The sequence below is a fragment of the Leptodactylus fuscus genome, chromosome 2 (assembly GCF_031893055.1).
Source record: "Leptodactylus fuscus isolate aLepFus1 chromosome 2, aLepFus1.hap2, whole genome shotgun sequence".
Lineage (NCBI taxonomy): Eukaryota > Metazoa > Chordata > Amphibia > Anura > Leptodactylidae > Leptodactylus > Leptodactylus fuscus.
The window spans coordinates 210165402-210185451 of record NC_134266.1 but is presented as its reverse complement, the minus strand read 5'-3'; the positions used below and the strand labels follow the sequence as shown (position 1 = coordinate 210185451).

The window sequence follows — 20050 nt, the reverse complement described above, 5'->3', positions numbered from 1 at the left end:
TGGAAGATACTGGAAGTACAGCGGGATCCAATGGATTGAAGCCCAAGAAAAAAGACCCCCAATGGCACTCACAATGTCTTCAACACTGAAGTGATTGAAAGTAATACCGTTTATTGATTACGCATTTAGAGTTTTTTTTGTGTTTGGATACAAACACTACCTCTTCATCAGATCTCAAATGTTATAGCAGGAGCATGCAGTAACATGAAATAGCGACAGACTCCCATACGACAAAGAACTACTGTATCTTTTACTGTGAAAATCTGTAGCCTTTTAGATAAATGCGCAGCTCCCCCTGTCCTGTCTCCTACTGGCTCTGCTGGATTGATAGGCTTCTACCTATATGTAACCCAAGCTGGTTGGGGAGAAGTTGTAGGGCAGCCGCCCAGTGGACACCGCTCTGTGCCATTCTCTTTTTTTTAGAAGTATGGGGCTGATTCATTATTGTGGTCATGCCACAGCTGTGGTGTAAAAGAATTGCAAAATGATCATTTGTAGCTATTTATTGCCATTTGCAACTAAAAAAAGTTACCAGTGGTGTTTTTGCATTGGTCTCACCACTGTTCCAATACACTTGCACCATATTTATTACCTTCTATGCTGTACAGATTAGGTTCAATGACTGCAGAATCTATACCAGCAAGAGACTGGTGTAGATTTGCACCTAGGTGTAAGGGTCAGCGCACATGGAGTTTTTGACGCTCGCTGAATCCGCCTCAAAATCAGCCTCCAAAAAAGCCTCCCAATAGAGTTCAGAGAATAGAATCCATTGAAGTCAATGGGAGGCTTTTTTTTCAGCACTGAAATTGCACACCAAATTCCTCACCATTTTTCTCCGTGTGAATGGACCCTTAGGGCTAGTTCACATGGGGCCATTGGAGCGGATTTTGACAGCGGATTTTGGGGGAGGATGCCGTGACTGTCGGGAGCCGCGACAGTCATGGCAGGCGGGTTTTGAACCGAGAGTGACATGGCTCTTGAGTCACTCTTGGTGCCAAAACCCGCCCCACCGCCCCCCATGTGAACTAGCCCTTAGGTCGCTGGGAGGATGCACCAAATTCATGTATAGCCTCATCTTAAGTCAAGCAATCCCTGTGTAGGCAACAGGGACATCAAGACCCCCAATGTTTTCTCTGAGATGTTCTAGTGCCATAATGGCGAACCTATGGCACGCGTGCCAGAGGGGGCAATCAGAGCCCTCTTTGTGGGCACCCATCTGTGGAACAGATTACACTGTGTGGGGCTCACTGTGGAGCAAATTGTACTGTGTGGGGGCCCTTCACTATTTTTATCACATAGTATCTGTTTTATAACAGAAAAGTGATGTTATTACAGACGCTCCATAACTGTCCACAATTGTGGATCCACACAGTATTAAGGTTAAATTGCCATGTTGGCACTTTGTGATGAATGAGTGGGTTTTGGGTTGCAGTTTGGGCACTCGGTCTCTAAAGGTTTTCCATCACTGTTCTAGTGTGTTACAATACAATGCTTTGTAGTGTTGGAGCCTATTAGTATTTCATGCTGCCCATATTCAGTGTTTTACAAATTTACTGACAAGTTCCCTTTAAATACATGAAACATTCCCTTTAAATTAGAATCTGTATTCGCTGGCAGCGGCTTAGAAGTATCGCTGTCACTTATCTGTATGTTATTCTGAATCAACATCTTCTGTAAGAAATTAACTGATTTGTGGATTATTATTACGGTGCCAATAAATGTCTTTTATGCCTATGACCGGCTTGACATAAAATGAAAATAACTTGTATTCCAGGAGATTTTAGAATTATAAATGTCACATCTTTAGATTGTTCTCATCTCATACAGTGAAGTGACAGTCCGGCAAAGAATGAAAACAGGAATAGTCAGTCCTAACCTATTTAAAAAGCTGTAGAGTACAATGATGTGCTGCTAGGTAATCCCATATTTATGCCGCCGTTCCTCTCGCATTTGCTATACCCATAAGGGCATATCCTGTAGCCTAAACAACACAAGTATAAACTGGATTTTATATTCACACTTGATAAACAGCAACAGAAGCAAAAATGGGATGCTGAGTGCTTCTGGTTGTCATCAGAAAAATATAATTCCATTTTAGCTGACATCTCACAAATATAGCTCCAAGTGCATCTTGTTTGTGATGTGTAATTGAAGTGGAAGTTTAATCCCGGGGCTCATAAATCACACAGAAGCTCTAGGCCCTCCCTTATGGCTGATACAAGTGAATTATCAGTTTTTTAGCTTGTACCATACCCGAGTTCTTTCAGAGTGTAGCAGACCATTAACACATTCAAAGCCTCTGAACATAGTGCCGGATGGGCGCTGAAACCATTTATACCGTGTCCTTCTACTGACATGTACAAGAAGTAGGTGACAGGTGCCATGAACCCATATGATCACTTGTGCACCTACCAATTACTCTAGCTGCATTAATGTGTGTCCTAAAGGATTACATAGGAAATAAATAGACTAAACCCTACAAAACCTTCTAGTTATTCTATATTTGTAAGTTTTATCTTTTAATACATTACAGGTCTCTTAAGGGTAAAATGGTGGTGCTGGTTGGGGTCTAACATGTAGTCCATGAAACTATATTATTGACAATGCCCTAATAACTTGTCATTATACAAGTGATAAGAGTAAGAAGAATACTGGCTAAGTACAGCACCATTGTCAGCATTTGCCCATTAACAATTTACTAAGCAGCATGGGGTGGCTTAGGATGCCCCATTGCATATCAAATAATGAACCAAAACTGTGGCATTTTTTTGAGTCTTTTACCCCTCGTTCACATCTGCGTTTAGTAATTCGTTCGGGAATCCTCATGGGGACTCCACGAACGGACTACAGAATGCATTTGCAAGCGGTGTGCACTGAAAGCATACGGACCCCAAAGACTATAATGGGGTCCGTGTGCTTGCAGCGCGCCGCCCGCACAGATCATGTGGACAGGAAAGTAGATTGTAAAGTACTTTCCTGTCCGCATGTTCAATGCGGAGATCTCACGGCAAGCAACGGACCCCATTATAGTCTATGGGGTCCGAGTGCTTTCACTGCACACCACTTGCAAATGCGTTCGGTAGTCTGTTCGGGGGTCCTCATGCGGACTCCCCCAAAATGATTACTGATGCAGATGTGAACCAGGCCTAAGATAAACCAACAAGTAAGTGGTTAGACAGTGTGAAAACATGCCAGATATCAGTTTCTGCATCTGGGATGTGGGCAGCCATTTCCCACCCACAAAGCCCCGCTCTGTCACACCTACTTTTTAGGAAAGTGTTATGTGGGTACAAGTGCACCACAAGTTGCAAATTTTGGTGCAAAAATCTACAAGTCCCAAATTTTTCATCCTTTTCCATACATTTTATTTTCTAGGTTTGTGATTTTTTTTAACTGCCAGTTAACAAACATGGTTGCCAGTGGCAATTTTGAGCTTCCGCTGCCACTTTCATGAAAAAAAAAATGGCATTGGAGTTGCATTACAGTTGATATATTTTATACCAGGTTACTGGTACAAATGTTCGCTGAAATCTACACCAGTTACAAGAGAAGTTTACAGTACAGACGTACGGTCCGATGGTAGAGCTGCCTTATTTATGAAGAGGCTTGTGCGTCCTTATAAATGATGTGGCTATTCCTCTGACACAGGGAATGTGAAGATTGGTGTTAAATACAATACACCAGTCCTCATAAATATTCCCAATTGAGTCCTATAATAATAATAAAACCTACTTCAGCTTTTATTCTTGCTACGATAAATTCACTGTTGTAACTGTGGCTTGAAAACTGCTATCAAAATATGGACTGTAAATAGGCTTCACCCTAGTGGACAATGCAGGGTTAATTTGGATTCTGGCTGTATATTTTATCCTAATATTAAAAGGGGTGTTCCGGTTCCTATTTTTACCACATAGCTAGGCTGGGAATAACAATATATATATAGTCCATAACTGTCCATTTGGCTGGGGGTCCAGGGCAGATTCTCTGTGTCCCTGATCTTTGTATACCTTCTGCTTGCACACGAGCATGTCAGAACACCAGTGACTGATACTCCATTTGCACACAACATCACTGATTGACTTACGGCTACCTGAGCAGGTCAAAGGTCAGGAACACCAGGAACCCAAATGGAGACTCTCTTTTGGATCCATGACCAAATGAACAAGAAAGTATGTAGTATTTGTTAAAAATAATAATTGCAACACATCTTCAAGACATGGATTGACTCATGGGATCTATTGGTATAAGTCCATCTGTCAGTGGGATTTATTGGACAGCTCACTTTACGTAGTCTTACTACCAGAACTCTAAGAGATAAACAGTACTCACAATCTGGAAATCGTACACCTCTACAGCTTCATCATTGCCAGATCCAGTCTTAAATGTCTCCAGATTGTTCCCAGCATCGATTTCCATTGATCCTTCTTGTATCTTGCCATTGATGCTCATAGTGTAGTGGACATTATAAATCTGTAAAATTAATACAAAATAAGTTATTCATGAGACAATAAGCAGACACAATGTATTGCTTCCTGAGGTACTCTATAAATAATTTACAACCCACCTTCAATCACATACTAGGTGACATATACCTAACAGAATGAATGCTTTATGCTGAAGTATATTCCCCCTACTGTTGGTTAGATTTCATAGCCAACAACAGATTTTGGTTCACAGGAATGGAAGTCCATTTACTATAGCACTTCTGGCAAGGGTGGGAGGGGTCCTCAGTCTTCTGCCCATACTCAATTAAGCCCCTCATTGTTTTATGATAACTGTATTTCCTTGCAGGTCTTACCACCTGTTCCAGCTTCTGGTCTTGGCTGGTCTTTGACTCTCCTTGTGTTTGTTCACTTGGAAGTAGATTTGGTTCTAGTTTACTTCTCTTGGCTTTGTTCCTGACTCCTCTGTTTTAAAGTCTAGTCTTATCTTGTTGACTCCCCATGATGACTGTCCATCCCCTGAGCATATTTAGCCATTACACTGTACTACCACCCCCAAGACAAGTGGGGGCCACAACCTGGTGATTTTCTGAAGAATACTTCAGTTTCTTTTACAGGGGTTAAAGGTGAATATTGTGTACCACAAGTCCAATTGGATTGCAGCATGGAGATTCCTATTCCAGCATTAGTGGAACAGCTTTGCATGTCTTATTATATTATATTATATATTATATCCACATGAAATATGCTGGTATTCTAAATGGCACAAAGTAGGTAGGGGCCCCATTATACACTCACCGGCCACTTTATTAGGTACACCTGTCCAACTGCTCGTTAACACTTAATTTCTAATCAGCCAATCACATGGCGGCAACTCAGTGCATTTAGGCATGTAGACATGGTCAAGACAATCTCCTGCAGTTCAAACCGAGCATCAGTATGGGGAAGAAAGGTGATTTGAGTGCCTTTGAACGTGGCATGGTTGTTGGTGCCAGAAGGGCTGGTCTGAGTATTTCAGAAACTGCTGATCTACTGGGATTTTCACGCACAACCATCTCTAGGGTTTACAGAGAATGGTCCGAAAAAGAAAAAAACATCCAGTGAGCGGCAGTTCTGTGGGCGGAAATGCGTTGTTGATGCCAGAGGTCAGAGGAGAATGGCAAGACTGGTTCGAGCTGATAGAAAGGCAACAGTGACTCAAATAGCCACCCGTTACAACCAAGGTAGCCAGAAGAGCATCTCTGAACGCACAGTACATCGAACTTTGAGGCAGATGGGCTACAGCAGCAGAAGACCACACCGGGTGCCACTCCTTTCAGCTAAGAACAGGAAACTGAGGCTACAATTTACACAAGCTCATCGAAATTGGACAATTGAAGATTGGAAAAACGTTGCCTGGTCTGATGAGTCTCGATTTCTGCTGCGACATTCGGATGGTAGGGTCAGAATTTGGCGTCAACAACATGAAAGCATGGATCCATCCTGCCTTGTATCAACGGTTCAGGCTGGTGGTGGTGGTGTCATGGTGTGGGGAATATTTTCTTGGCACTCTTTGGGCCCCTTGGTACCAATTGAGCATCGTTGCAACGCCAAAGCCTACCTGAGTATTGTTGCTGACCATGTCCATCCCTTTATGACCACAATGTACCCAACATCTGATGGCTACTTTCAGCAGGATAATGCGCCATGTCATAAAGCTGGAATCATCTCAGACTGGTTTCTTGAACATGACAATGAGTTCACTGTACTCCAATGGCCTCCACAGTCACCAGATCTCAATCCAATAGAGCATCTTTGGGATGTGGTGGAACGGGAGATTCGCATCATGGATGTGCAGCTGACAAATCTGCGGCAACTGTGTGATGCCATCATGTCAATATGGACCAAAATCTCTGAGGAATGCTTCCAGCACCTTGTTGAATCTATGCCACGAAGAATTGAGGCAGTTCTGAAGGCAAAAGGGGGTCCAACCCGTTACTAGCATGGCGTACCTAATAAAGTGGCCGGTGAGTGTAGATTTTGCTTTGCAGCCCATGAGACTCAAGTTACACCTCTGACAACTAAGGGTCAGTTCAGACTGAGTTTTTGGTCAGGATTTTGAGGCCGTATCCGCCTGAAAATCCAGACCAAAAAGACAGCTCCCATTGAAATCAATGGGAGCCGGTCAGTTCTTTTTTCTGGAAGCCAGTTTGTTCCGCCTCCTAGAAAAAGAAGCGACATGCTCATTCTTCAGGCTGTTTCGCCTCACGATTCGGCCTGAAGACACTTCCTCCTCCCAACTAAGCCCATTCATTGGGCCTAATCCGGAGCAGAGTGCGTGACTGGATGCCGCTGCAGTGCACTGGCATTCAGTCACGGATACCTGTATTTTGGACCGGAACCTGAGATGGCCTCCGCCTCAGTTTCCGGTCCAAAATACTCCGTCTGAACTTACCCTATCACACATTGGCAGTCTCCATGATTAGAGATAATTTAGATAATAGACATTTAACCCTTCATATTAAGCAGTCAATAGTGACTGTGGACTCTGAGAAGTTAGACAAAGGGAGGCTGCTCCATCCAAGCCCCCATCACCAGCCATTCCTCAAGTGTCATGGCAGCTTGGGGCCTTGCGAAAGGCTTCCCATCTGCTATTGTAGTATATCTTTTATCTCATTACAGGGATATAATATAATAGAAAATGAAGAAGGAAATATAAAGACGTTAGTGTGCATCATAGGTAAGTAGTAAACCATATTAAAACTATATAAATTTGGGATTTCTGTAATTTTACTGACTAGCGGACACAAATAATTGTTTTTTGCACTTTTTCTCAGCACAGTATTTGTAACATTTAATCGTGATTATTGAATCACACATATGGCAATATTGGGGGGGGGATAATTATGACTCTTGAAAATTGCCCTTGTCCCAGTCATAATTTCATGTTATTTGTAGTGACTGCTATAAGTTCTCATCTTTACATTATATATATTTTTTTGTATTCAAAGTAGAGTAGTAAAATCAATATTCTTGGACATCCTGTCATGGTCGTGAGTGTTAATGGCTTATGTTTGGGCAGGATGCAATGTGCAAAACGTTGAAAAATACACAAGGCCGGCAGTAAAATATCTCTGTGCAGCGTATTTTAATGCTGTTAAATATGCGTGAAAAGTGCTTGAAAAGACATTGGGAGATGAAAAAGATGAGTAGAGGAAGTAGAGACGGCTATATGCTATGATTTGGTGGAAAAAAATTGTTCGGATGACTTGAATTTTAAAATAGTGAACAGAGGAGAGAACGTGTTTACTTTGCATCTAATACATAAAGGAAAAAAACAAATGGAAGACCTCCGACTCTGAAACTTCAGCACTGCCATTTACATTCTTACAGTACTAAATATTTATTCTGAAGACATTCACCAGCTCATGTCTTTTGACTGGGATATATAGCATATATATCTATTACATAAGGTTTCTTATAAGCAACCTGCTCTTATGAATTCCATTTATAATACTCAGACCCAGACACCTGAAACGCAGGTTTAAAGGGTAACTCTGGGTATTGTCTTACTTCAATACGCTATCCATTTCCATTCTCTAATAATTTGCCTGCATATCCTGAGATTTCCACCGAGTCTTAGGCAAACAAGGGCCACTTGTATCCTGCACTTTACCTTTTTGCCATGTACTTGGCATTTAGGGGTCTCAAGAAAAATGATGTCTAGGGGCTTCTAAAATCAATTTTTTAGGCCACTCTTTACAGGAACTGCTCCCATTTGCAGGTATTAAAATATGGACAAAACAGAGCAGCTTGCCACGCTAACCTTTTCTAGTAAAATGCCGCTTCCTTCAATATTTTTCATAGGACTGCTCCACACAGTAAAACTCTACTTTTACTGGTCCTCATACAGAATATTGGCCCTTTTATTGGCCACCACAGATTATATTGCCTACTTTACTGGCCCCAACACAGTATATTGTATTCCTTACTGGATCAACACAGTATACTGCCTCTTTTATTGGTCATGATACAGTAGATTATCTTCTATATTGGCCCTACACCGAATATTACTTGGTATCTTAACCTCCAACTGATATATTATCTGCTTTATTGGCTCCCATACACTGACACATTAGGACACTACTTCCTGAATTATTCCAATAGGTAATGGCCGATATTTTACTCGCCAATCCCAGCTTCTGCCGCGGCCTTCTTCTGCTTTGGCTCCTCCACCCTACTATTGCATACTACATCCGGCTGCTGAACAATGTCAGGGTGTAATTTCTGGATCTTGTTCAACATTAAGATGTAATGTGCAGTAAAAGCGGAAGTAGGTCTGGGCAAGAGCAGGAATTGGTGAGTAATAGAAGTAATCCAATAGGTAATGACCAATTTAACCCAGAATGTAGCCCCACTACTGGGGAGGCCCCTGATCCCTGGCGTTCTATACTATTGCGTGAATTGCTTCATGGCTATATCCACACCTGGACAAGTAGGAGGGATAAACAATAAGCATAAGAGAAGAAGCAGGATGGTGCACAGCAGATTCATTTGAGCCCATTAAATAATATAAAATAGGTGTTGTAAGGGTCCATTCACACAGAGTTTTCTGGCATGGATTCTGATGAGGAATTTGCGTCAGAATCCACGTGAAAAAAAAGCCTCCTATTTTTTTCCATGCGGATTCTGACACAAATTCCGTGTCAGAATCCGCACCAGAAAACTCAGTGTGAATGGACCCTAATGGTAATAAGTAGAGATGAGTGAGTAATATTCGAAACGGCAGGATGCCGGCCGGCACGTAGACGGGGCCGGCATCCTGCCGCTTAACCCCCTGCGTGCCAGCTGCGTCCATTCATTCCTATGGGTGCGTGCTATTCAAAACTGCCGTTTCGAATACTACTCGCTCATCTCTAGTAATAAGCCATGAAATGGGAGATCACAAATATCCTGGCAAATCGGAATATTTCATTTTTATCTAACCCTTCGTTAAATCTGTATACAGACCTTACCAACTAATATTCTGGGTCTTTTTAAATGATTTAAAACCATGCAACAAATCATACAAAATATATTCAATTTGTAAAGACAAAAGACTTTATTAATAGGAATATATTTTTCTTGGAGGAAAACAAGGTAAAAAACAATTGTGTAATAAAGTTTAGTTAATTATTACTCCTTCTTAGTTGTTTCATTAGTCTGCCGCAGTTCTTAATTGTCTATTACTTCCAATAAGTTTTCTTTTAAAGGAAACAAAGAGAAATACACAAAAGAATTTAAAGACAATTAATATTTGAGGCAGAGGCACTAGAGACCGAGCAATTCTGCTATACATATGTGGATCATAGTAGGTTTTCGTGAAGTTTGCTCCTTCGCCCTTTGCAACAGTTTCAGAGATTTTAGTTGACTGTTTCAGGGCCAGTTTGTTTCCATTTATGTTGGAGAAAGCTGCCAGACTGTGACGGCCAATCTATATTCCCATCATTAAAGTTCAAAAAAGTTCTTATGAAATATTAACCAGGGGTCTCTGTGGCCTTGTAACTGCAGCTTCCCAATGACCTTAACAGCTGTTGGTTGGTGTTGCCATGAGTGTGCATATAGGGTTTTACCAGTAATTTTAAATTGATAACCTAGGTCATCAATTGAAGATCCATTGGGGTCCGACTCTATTAAGAGCAGCAGCAGCGCTTACAGACCAGAGGTCATCACGTTTATCAGTTATATGGCCTGCTCCCAGCTCAGTCCAATTCAAGTGAATGGGCTGAGCTGTGACGCCAAACACAGCTGCTACTTGAATGTAGAACATTGTACTTGGCAAGTACTGAAGCGGCCACAGCACCTAGCCAAACAGCTGATCAGCCAGGATCCCAGGTGTCAGACCCCTACTGATCTTTAATTGATGACCCATCATATGGAGCAGTCATCAATTAATAAGCCCTGGAAAGTCCCTTTAACAAGTAGGATGCTTGCAATTTCAACATTCTCAGGTCCTACACACAATATATCCTGACTGCTGGAAAATCAAATACTATGCTATACTAAGCACTAGCGTAACTATAAGGGTTTGACTGGTTACACCTGCGACTGGGCCCAGAAGCCAGGGTGCCCCACAGGCAGGGTCGCTTTAACTATAAAGCCAACCGAGCACTTGCACCAGGCCCCATAGTAGTGGGGGGCCTCATTGGGACAATCCTGCATTTAGAGTGCAGTCCTGCTTTTCTAGTCCTCCCTGATACTTCCCAGCTCCAACTCATCTGCATCCCACCAATTTACAATGTAACAAATAAATGACAGGTTCAAAAATATGTTGCAGATCAAACATGTCTTAGGGAGCGTTCACACTACCGTCTGTGTCTGACAGGTAGTGTCCGCTCCTAGTGTCCGCTCAAAATTTGTCACGGACATTAGGAGCGGACACTAGCTGTGTCCGTGACACCTGTCATTTATTTAAATGGACACCGGGTGCATTCTTTTGCACTCCGTGCCTGTCCTTCACTGTCCGCATGTAAAGATGTCCGACTTTTCAAGCGGACAGAAAAACCGGACCTTTACATGCGGACAGTGAAGGAAGGGCACGGAGTGCAAAAGAACGCACCCGGTGTCCATTTAAATAAATGACAGATGTCACGGACACAGCTAGTGTCCGCTCCTAATGTCCGTGCCAGATTTTGAGCGGACACTAGGAGCGGACACTACCTGTCGGACACAGACGGTAGTGTGAACGCCCCCTTAGAAATGACACTGCAAGTCTTTTCCTTTTTACAAAAGAACACAATGCAACATAGGTATAGCTATCCCAGGGTAGTAAGCATAACAGCTGCTAAGATATCCAACAACCCAAGGGGATATAATTTAAATCAAACAGTAGGTGCCACCAGTAATGGCTATGAACAGTGGAAAGGGGTGTGCAAAATTTAACATGTCTCTATTTGAAGTTTTACTATGGAGCCCCCTGGTTTTCCCTGTGTATATTATCATTTGCGATGTTACTTATTGCGTTATTCCTATGCTGTGACATCAGGTATTCATCAAACCTGCATATGACGACATCTTTATATATTTTGTTCTATAATGTGATATTGCAGTGTACATGGTGACCTAGCTTTTGCTTGTATGATAGTAATGATAGTATTCTGTGCAATAAATCTGTTCTGTAACATCACTGCTTTCTATGCTATCATTCTTATGCTATCTATGTGTCGTTTTCCATGCTGTGACATCGACATTGCACATTATCACTCTGTTGTATATTCACAGTGTGCATTATTCCATATTGTAACACCCCAGTGTGCATATAACCATGCACATTTTCTATCTGGAAGCTGATGTGCAGTAACCTGGAACAGCCACTACACAGTGGACTGAGCTGTGTGATTCTGGCTCTGTCCATTGTGTAGGTCCAGCTCCTGCTGATCAGGTTTTCAATATCAAAATTTTGAAACCCCCTATAAAATGAGCTCATAGACCTGACCGCATAGCAAAGATAGGTCATAGGCCCCAAGGAGACAGTGGTCATAATACACTCATTGGAATAAAGGTAACACACCCTAATAGGAAAGTATGTTTGCTGCAAAACTCAGCATGGAGCTATGTCTCAGCATGGAAGATATGTAAATGATTTCACATATGATCTGAATAGACACCGTGTCTTGGCACAAGAGGATGTAGAAAGGCTCTATACAGAAAGGGCTCTCAGACGCTGCTTTTAGGTAGTCTACCTCTCGGTGAGAAATCATTGACTGTTAGATATGCCTACTCATACATCTGAAGATATTTGCTCAGTTGACAGACATTGACAAGGGGCCCATACTTTGCCCAACAAGTATAAGCAGTTCCCACAGTTTCTTTGTCCACCATCCAGACAAAGGTGGCACTTTCATTTCACACCCGTGTCTTTGCCTGGACCATTTCTAGGAGCTCAGCAGATGGAAATATGGTGTCACAGCACCCACTACATGTCCTGCGATTGATATGACTGCTATAAATTGGAATTTTATAGAGACAAATCCAAGCTCTGTTTGGGATCTGACAATGGTCAGGTTAGATTATGGAGGCCTCAAGAGCACTTCAATCCAGTCATTGCTGTGGATTGGCACACTGCCCAACTTTTGGTGCACTGACCTGGAGAACCATCACATATGATAGTCGGTCACACTTAGTAGTGACACAAGGAATGTTAACCTCTCAGTAATATGTGTAGGGCATTTTTCAACAGGATAATGCTTGCCCACACATCGCAAGGAATGTGTCTCCCAGAATGCATCACTTCCTTGGCCTTCCTGGCCACTAGATTTATTGCCAATCAAGCATTTATGGGACCATCTGGGATGCCAGCTATGGCAGCCTACTTGTTTGCAGGTCCTACAGGCCCAGCTGCAACATCTGTCCATACAGAAGCTGTATGCCTCCATGACCAACTGTATCTCATCTTGTATCCAGGCTAGAGCTGACCCAATATGGTTCCAACAGCTTTCTTGAATTGGCATTTTTTTTCGTCAATGAATATATAAAAAATTTTCATCTGTATTTGAATAATGTGTTTTGTTGGAGAGCCACAAAAACACAGAATTTTAGGAAAGTGAAGTTAGATAATTAAATATAATAATAATTATCAAATTATAATCAAATAATAACAGTAATCAAATTATCTGGGGCAATTTCCTTAAAAATAAGAGTGCGGTCACTAAATGGAATATTTTTAAAGCATTCTCAATTTATTCATTTCAATGTAAGAGGTTTAGACTTTGTGGGAATAAAAGGATTCGGAACAGGAGAAAACCCAAAAGGGAAACATGAAAATGTAAAGGAAGCAATTAATAACAAAAAGAAAGCATGCAAACTACTGAAACCAAAAGGAAAATAAATAAATTATGTAAAAAACCATACAAGTAGCAAAGATAAAGAAGCTAATTGAAAAGAAATTCTAACAAAACCCAAAATATTCTTTAATTATATAAATGATAAAAGGTAAAATCTGAAATTGTTGTCCCATTAAATGAAAGGGAAAAAAAGGATAAGAGGAAAAAATTGGATGATAATGAGAAAGCAAATTTATTAAATGCTTTTTTCTTCCCCATAGTCACAAAGGGAAATGAAATGTCAAGTGAGACAGAGTGACAAAGAAAAGTCTACATTAAATATTACCTTTGTAACCCAGCAAGAAGCTGCCCTAATAAATCTAATAGTCCAATGGTCTGGATGGGAATATTCAGGGATTCTAATAAGACTGGATCTGCGTCACAGGACTGTACATAGCAAATGTGGTGCCAATATTCACAAAGGGGTCAAAAGAGTCAACTGGGAAACTGTAAGTCAGTGAGTTCCCACTCTGTTGTGGGTAAATTGGTGAAAGGATTTTTAATGCTTCATTCACACTTTCGCTCGGTCTCCAGTTTGTGCATTTCAACAGGTTTCCGTCTTCAGCCACGAGAAACTGGACAGGGAAAGGAAATCCGGCGGTCAGTTTTAAAACCCATTCACTTGAATGGTTTTGTAAAGGTGACTGTCGGTGTCCACCTGCGGCCTGTCTGTGGGGAAACAGTTTTTGTTGCTGGACACAAAGTCAGACATGCAGGACTTTGTGTCCGGCTAAAAAAACTGGTTTTCCCGCGGAGAGGCTGCAGGCGACACCGACAGTCACCTTTACAAACCCATTCAAGTGAATGGGTTTTAAAACTGACCGCTGGATTTCCGTTCCCTTGTCCAATATCTCGGAGCTGAAGACGGAAACCCGGGGGAATGCACAGACCGGAGACCAAGTGCAAGTGTGAACCGCCCCTAAGAGATGTTATCCAAGAAAAATAAATGAAAAGAGTATAACCTTGTATCATTATGGGTTTATGAGGATTCAGCTTCTATGAGGCGGTAAGTTCTAGATATACTATACTATACTATACTATACCACATGGTTGGTATATAAAATGGAGGTCTGGAGGAAAATGTGTGCAAGTGGCTAAGTTATAGAAAATGCAGTGGTTACCAATGGCACATACTGAGGCTAGGTCGCTGTTACTAGTGGGGAACCACAGGGGTTATTTTTGGGACCTATACTATACTGCTTCATACATTTATAAGTGACTTGGTAAGGGGTCTGCACAGTCAAACAAACATCAATTTTTGCAAATGATACTGGATTGTGTAAAGTACTGTGAAGACACAGTGCACAATGTTGGCACAGAGTAGTGGCAGTGAATAGTACCCAGAGGACTACCAAATTAGGATTATTTAGTTTAAAAAAAGATGGCTGAATGATGATATAATAGCAATGCACAAACATATGAAAGGTCAATACAGAGATCTCTTTATTATCTATTCATATCCTGGACTGTAAGGTTATGTTCACATGGTGGAATTTAGAGCTGAATTTTAGAGAAGAACTGTAACAGGGGAGTCCTCTGTGTTTACAGGTAAGAAGGTTTCTACATTGACACCAATGGACAATGGACTTACACAACTCTCTGCCAGGAAGGGTAATAATATGGAGTGCACTGGAAGAGTTCACAAAAGACTTGGGTTTCTGCCTTGACTGTAACAATATTATAGGGTAGAGTTGCTAGATTTCTAGAGATATTGGTTCAGCTCATTATTCAGTTGGTTCAATGCTTTATTCTGATTGCTAGGTTTGGAGGACTTTTCTCAGGAAAGTTAGCTTCTACTTGATGAGGCATCAACATTGCAGGATAATAGCCTAATTTGGATGAATATATCTATTTTTTACTCTTATAAACTGTTACTATTGATCTATTGTGTATTACAACCTCTCTCACAAAGTGTGCCATCAATACTTTCTCCACTAACTCACATACAAAGACATCCTAAAGCTTTTTGGCCACTGTTGGCTATATTCCGCATACAGATCGCTGGCTAACAAGACACTATACATAGGTTATAGTTGCCACCAAATTTTCAGGAGACTTTAGCCCCTTCCATGGTTACACCTACAACCCAACTGGGAAAACCCCTTTACACCCAGGAATGCTCACAAACTTCCCACATTTGGGTTAAATTTACCCGAGCCCTATTATGGTTGGCCATTCCCCTTCCCACCCATTTCCCAGGAGTATTAGCAACTACAATAAAGGCCCTGCCAGAATGCTCTGCCAATGAGTGGAAGCATGGATTAGTAAATTGTGTATAGCGTTTTATTTTTCAATGTCTTTGGTATTTCAGGAATGCCTCGTGGTATTTTTTAATGCAGTATCAATAAATATTTGTATAACTCTCTTGTAAATATGGGTCTTGCATCCCATGTGTATGCACTCTTTCATGAGTTTAGTAGTTGAAATGGCTTGTGCATACAAGAGATGATCCCTAATATATATATATATATATATATATATATATATATATATATATATATATATACACAAAGTGATGATGCCCGCCTATGCTTATACTCTTTAGCTGACCTTAGGTATCACCCCCTAAAATGTAACCAATAGACAATAAATGTAACAAGTAAATACCAAAGGAAACAATCATGAAATGAGTAATTAGAGCTCCTTTGGTTTTGGTTGGTTGTAAATTATCCGCTAGAAGTATACACAGTGTCCTTTATCCACAGTAAACAAAGACAGGGATGATTTATGATCGGTAGAGAAACAATGATCCGTTAAATAAAGAAGCTAAAATGTAAAATGGATTTTATTAATGGGTTACTGTAGTGATGCAGTGTAGCCGAGCTCCTGAACATATGACAAAATAGCCTCTAATAAATGACTTTCCATACAATTCTAATGATACAACCACTCAGGACGCTATTTAGTGTATTCCATTGTGCAGGTGTTAATGTTAATGTTGGGATAATGGATCCATTAATATGTTATTTTTTACCTTCGGTCCTTGGTAGTTAAGTCATCAGGTTTAGTATGCAAGGCAGTTAGCTATATGAGGTCAGTAGCAAATGTTCCATGATATTATCTGATGTGTCAATGTAGTTCTATGCACAAAAGACAAAATGCACAAATGGTTTGTGAAAACATATCCCGGCTGGTTGAGAAATACTGGACTCCAGTTCTAGCACGCTGCGGAGTGAGGTAGTGCTGGGGGAAGTAGCTGGCTGATATACAAGTACTGATTGAGTCCGACATAAAGGGGCTTTTGTCTGCAAGCAGTCACCACTGACCCCAGCTCAGCCTACTAGACCATAAGCAAGCGAGCAAGCGAAAGCCACCCTTGCATATATCCTTGAAGGCACATCAAAGCTCCAACACTTTATATGGAACAACACAATCACTTAGTGAAAAAACATCATTCTAAATACTGCCTATTTTTTCTACTGAGAGGGAAACTGCAGCTTTTTACTTGTGGCTAATTATTCCTCTAAAGCCAATTATTGTGACAAGTTACACTTCTTTCTCCACTAAAGCTATAATGATCCATTTTAATAATTTATGTATTTATGTTGCCGCCAATTAAGTCTGCCATCTGTAGTCAGGTTAAATAGTCAGGCTGAAATATTATTATTTTATTTATTTCTACGTCTGGAAGAATCCCCAAATAAATAAGAAGTCTAATGGAAAATCTTGTCAGAGTGAATAACAGCATGGTTCATATATCCAGTTCTGTGCAGCTATGCACATGTATCAGGAGATTAATTCTATATTAAAATAGCATAATACATTTCTGCATGTCAAGTGCCTATTCATTTCCTGCACAATGTTGCTGGAGTCATATGGGATCATATTCCCATTTATTATGCTGTCTCACTGCTGTATGGAACTTTCTACCGTGCATGTTCTGTAAGATTATTTAGGAAAAGTAAAGATATTTAGTTCCCTGTACACATATGCATTAGTTTTAGTGAACTGGATAAGTGCACCCTTGACAATTCGTGCATTGACATGACATGCAAACACACCATGACTTATAGGACTTACATGTTTATCATTTACTTTCCAGAAATAGAAAGCACCAATTGCTCCGAAGAGAAGCAGAAGAGCCCCAGAGATAAGCACCACAGCCCCAATCCGGAGTAGGCGGCCACTGTTGGATGGCTTCACTGTGATTGCTGTATAAGCCTAAGAACAGATGAAACAAGATATAAGTAACCATTCACATCAGCTATAATTCTATTCTGTACTACAGACTGAACAAGATGCCTTTAATTAAAGGGAACCTGTCACGTTGTATAAGCAGTCCTATAGAGCTGAGCAGAATTATATGTCATATGGTGGGATAAGATTCTGAATAACTATTATTTTATTCATGTCGTTCTCTGCTTTTTCTTTAGGAGTACAGTGGGCGGTCCTACTTTAAAGAACTACAATTTCAATAAATAATATAGAAAATCTTTTGCACAAATCTATATATCAGTCTTTAAGATTCCCTATAAATAGCTACTGTATTTATGGCTCAGCTATATAAGATTTTTCTCAAATCAATGGAGAATCTTCATCATCTTTCTTGAGCTATCATAGTATTCATCTGAATGAGGTTTGCAGGAATCTATAACATATTGCAGGAAGATTCCCATTTAGATGTATGGAACAAAGCCTCAGTCACAGGGATTTCTACAAGTCTGCTGAATGTGAACATACCCTTAGAAAAATGTATCAGCCTGCAATTTAATCAGCATACAGAGGATTACCTAGACTGGTTACCATAGTATCCCCTTATGTAAAGGATTTTGAGTGTCTGGTTGTAACCAAGAATGTTCTCTATGACAGAATTACATAGAATGGGCAAACATCATAAGTGGTATAGGAATAATCGTGAGGATTATATTTCCAGAAATTTCGATCTGTGCCCAATAGTTTGAGAGTCAACAAGGGTAAGAGCTCAGGGCCTTGCTGGTAACATCGTTATTACATGTCATTGTGACACGGAGCGGATTTCACATCTTACATGGCATCCTTAGGTTATAAATAGAATTGTAGGATGATGTCCAATATATAGTATAAAGAGTTAGGGGTGACTTTATGGAACATTGTACAGTTCTCTAGATTCTTATCCCTATTGCTAATATTTATGCGGTATTTGACTGTGGGCACATACGGTATGCAATCTAAAGAAGCGTTTGCTTCTGCTCGCAGTATGATGTACTGCTATATGGTTCCTATAGGAGAGTTTCTATGATCACTTACTAGATTTACTTCTCTTAAAAACTTTTTGGCAGTCCTGGCCGGGGTAGTGGTGTGGCTTCCTCAGTTTATATGAATGTTCCCTTTGTATTGTGTCGCTTGCATACACTGATACTATAATACGGTATACCAGTGCTGTATGTCGTGTTTCCAATTATATGGACATATTAATCCTGCAATATTGCACTGAATACGGAAACTTAGCCACATTGTGATACTGCTCAATTCTGGTCACATTTCTAGTTCTACCCACAACAATAATAAAATAAGCAGGACTTCTAGTGTATATTAATAGGAAGGAGATACCAGACTAATCTCTGTGTCTGCAGGAGGGCCAGGAGGGGATCTCATTAACCTTTCTCCGGAGGTAAACAGAAATCAAACCCCAATTCTGCAGAAAACACCTAGCACAGCCCTTCCTTCCCCATACAAACATTGTCACAACTGCTCTTTATGCCAGGCATATGGGGAATGGGAATTTACAGCAAAATTAATTGCTCTAACCTTTCCAAGTTTATGTCTTTCTCCCTCACAATCCAAATCCCAAATAACTCAGCCAGTATTTCATTTTCTCCTAGTCATTTCTGTGCAGATGCTGACATATTTTACGTACATTGGAGACCTATCAGCATCCTAATATTGTAATGCTAAAGACTAGAGCAGGAGGGACAGAGGATGACATGCTGAGACCTATGGTTCCACAGCAGCCGGACAGATGTAGGATATCTGATGGATCTACAATCCTGACAAAGCTTAGGATAGAGGCCTGTGAGTCAAAGAAAGTTGCTGTGTTCTAAACATGGCGTTACTAAATGATCCCATAGGTCAGAATGATTTAAAATAACAGGTAGCCTGATGTATAAAGCAGGACTCTACTTTTAGTGAGAGACATCAACATTATGCCTGTAAGACAGATTCTGAACTCCTAAACTGCAATAAAGATCCGGATGCACGTCCTTTGAATAAACTATGGTAATCTCCTAGCTTGGATGTATATTTGATCTTCTTTAGTGACTGGATATGAATCTGTTAACCCTTTCCCCAGCCACATTTTAGGATATATTCTAGAAGCATAAAGCAAGTGTTCTGGAGTTGCAGAGGTGCTGAACGTGGTCCTACTTACTGGAGGAAGGCACTGCTCCACATCCTCAGGTCCTGCTAGGGCTATAGGAACTTTCTCCGAAGTCTCTGCCATTGTGTACTGCTGATCCCAATCTGAGCCCCCAACCCAGCTGTGTGACTTGTGCAGGACAGGAGAAAATCATGTGACCACTGGCTGTCAGTCAAAAGTGCAAGGAGCACCTGCCCACCTCCCACTAGCCAAGAGCATCCCCTCCCCTTGTGCAGCATCCTGGGCTTTCCTTCTTCTGCACCACCCTCCCTTTGTGGTCTTCCCTCACCTCCAGAATGCTGAAAGTTTCCTCTCACATGTTTCTGAGGGTCAGATGTTGTCTAGTATATACAGAGCCAAGGTTTTCTGTAGTCTAGACACAGAACCATTCATTCACTGGTCCTGCCCTTTAGCAAACATAGTGTACAGTGAAA

At 40.9% G+C, this 20050-nt stretch overlaps 1 protein-coding gene across 2 annotated transcripts in view; it reads right to left on the bottom strand.

Moving 5' to 3' along the window:
* Positions 1-19787, bottom strand: part of CNMD (chondromodulin) — a 58690-nt gene extending 38903 nt beyond the window's left edge. For both annotated transcript variants that reach the window (XM_075265473.1, XM_075265474.1), the window contains exons 1-3: positions 19629-19787; positions 17303-17443; positions 4330-4470 (exon numbers count right to left, since the gene is read on the bottom strand). In XM_075265473.1, coding sequence (XP_075121574.1) covers positions 4330-4470; positions 17303-17443; positions 19629-19700 — 354 coding nt within the window. In that variant the 5' untranslated portion in view covers positions 19701-19787. The remainder of the gene's footprint in view (positions 1-4329; positions 4471-17302; positions 17444-19628) is intronic.
* Between the last annotated feature and the right edge of the window lie 263 nt (positions 19788-20050).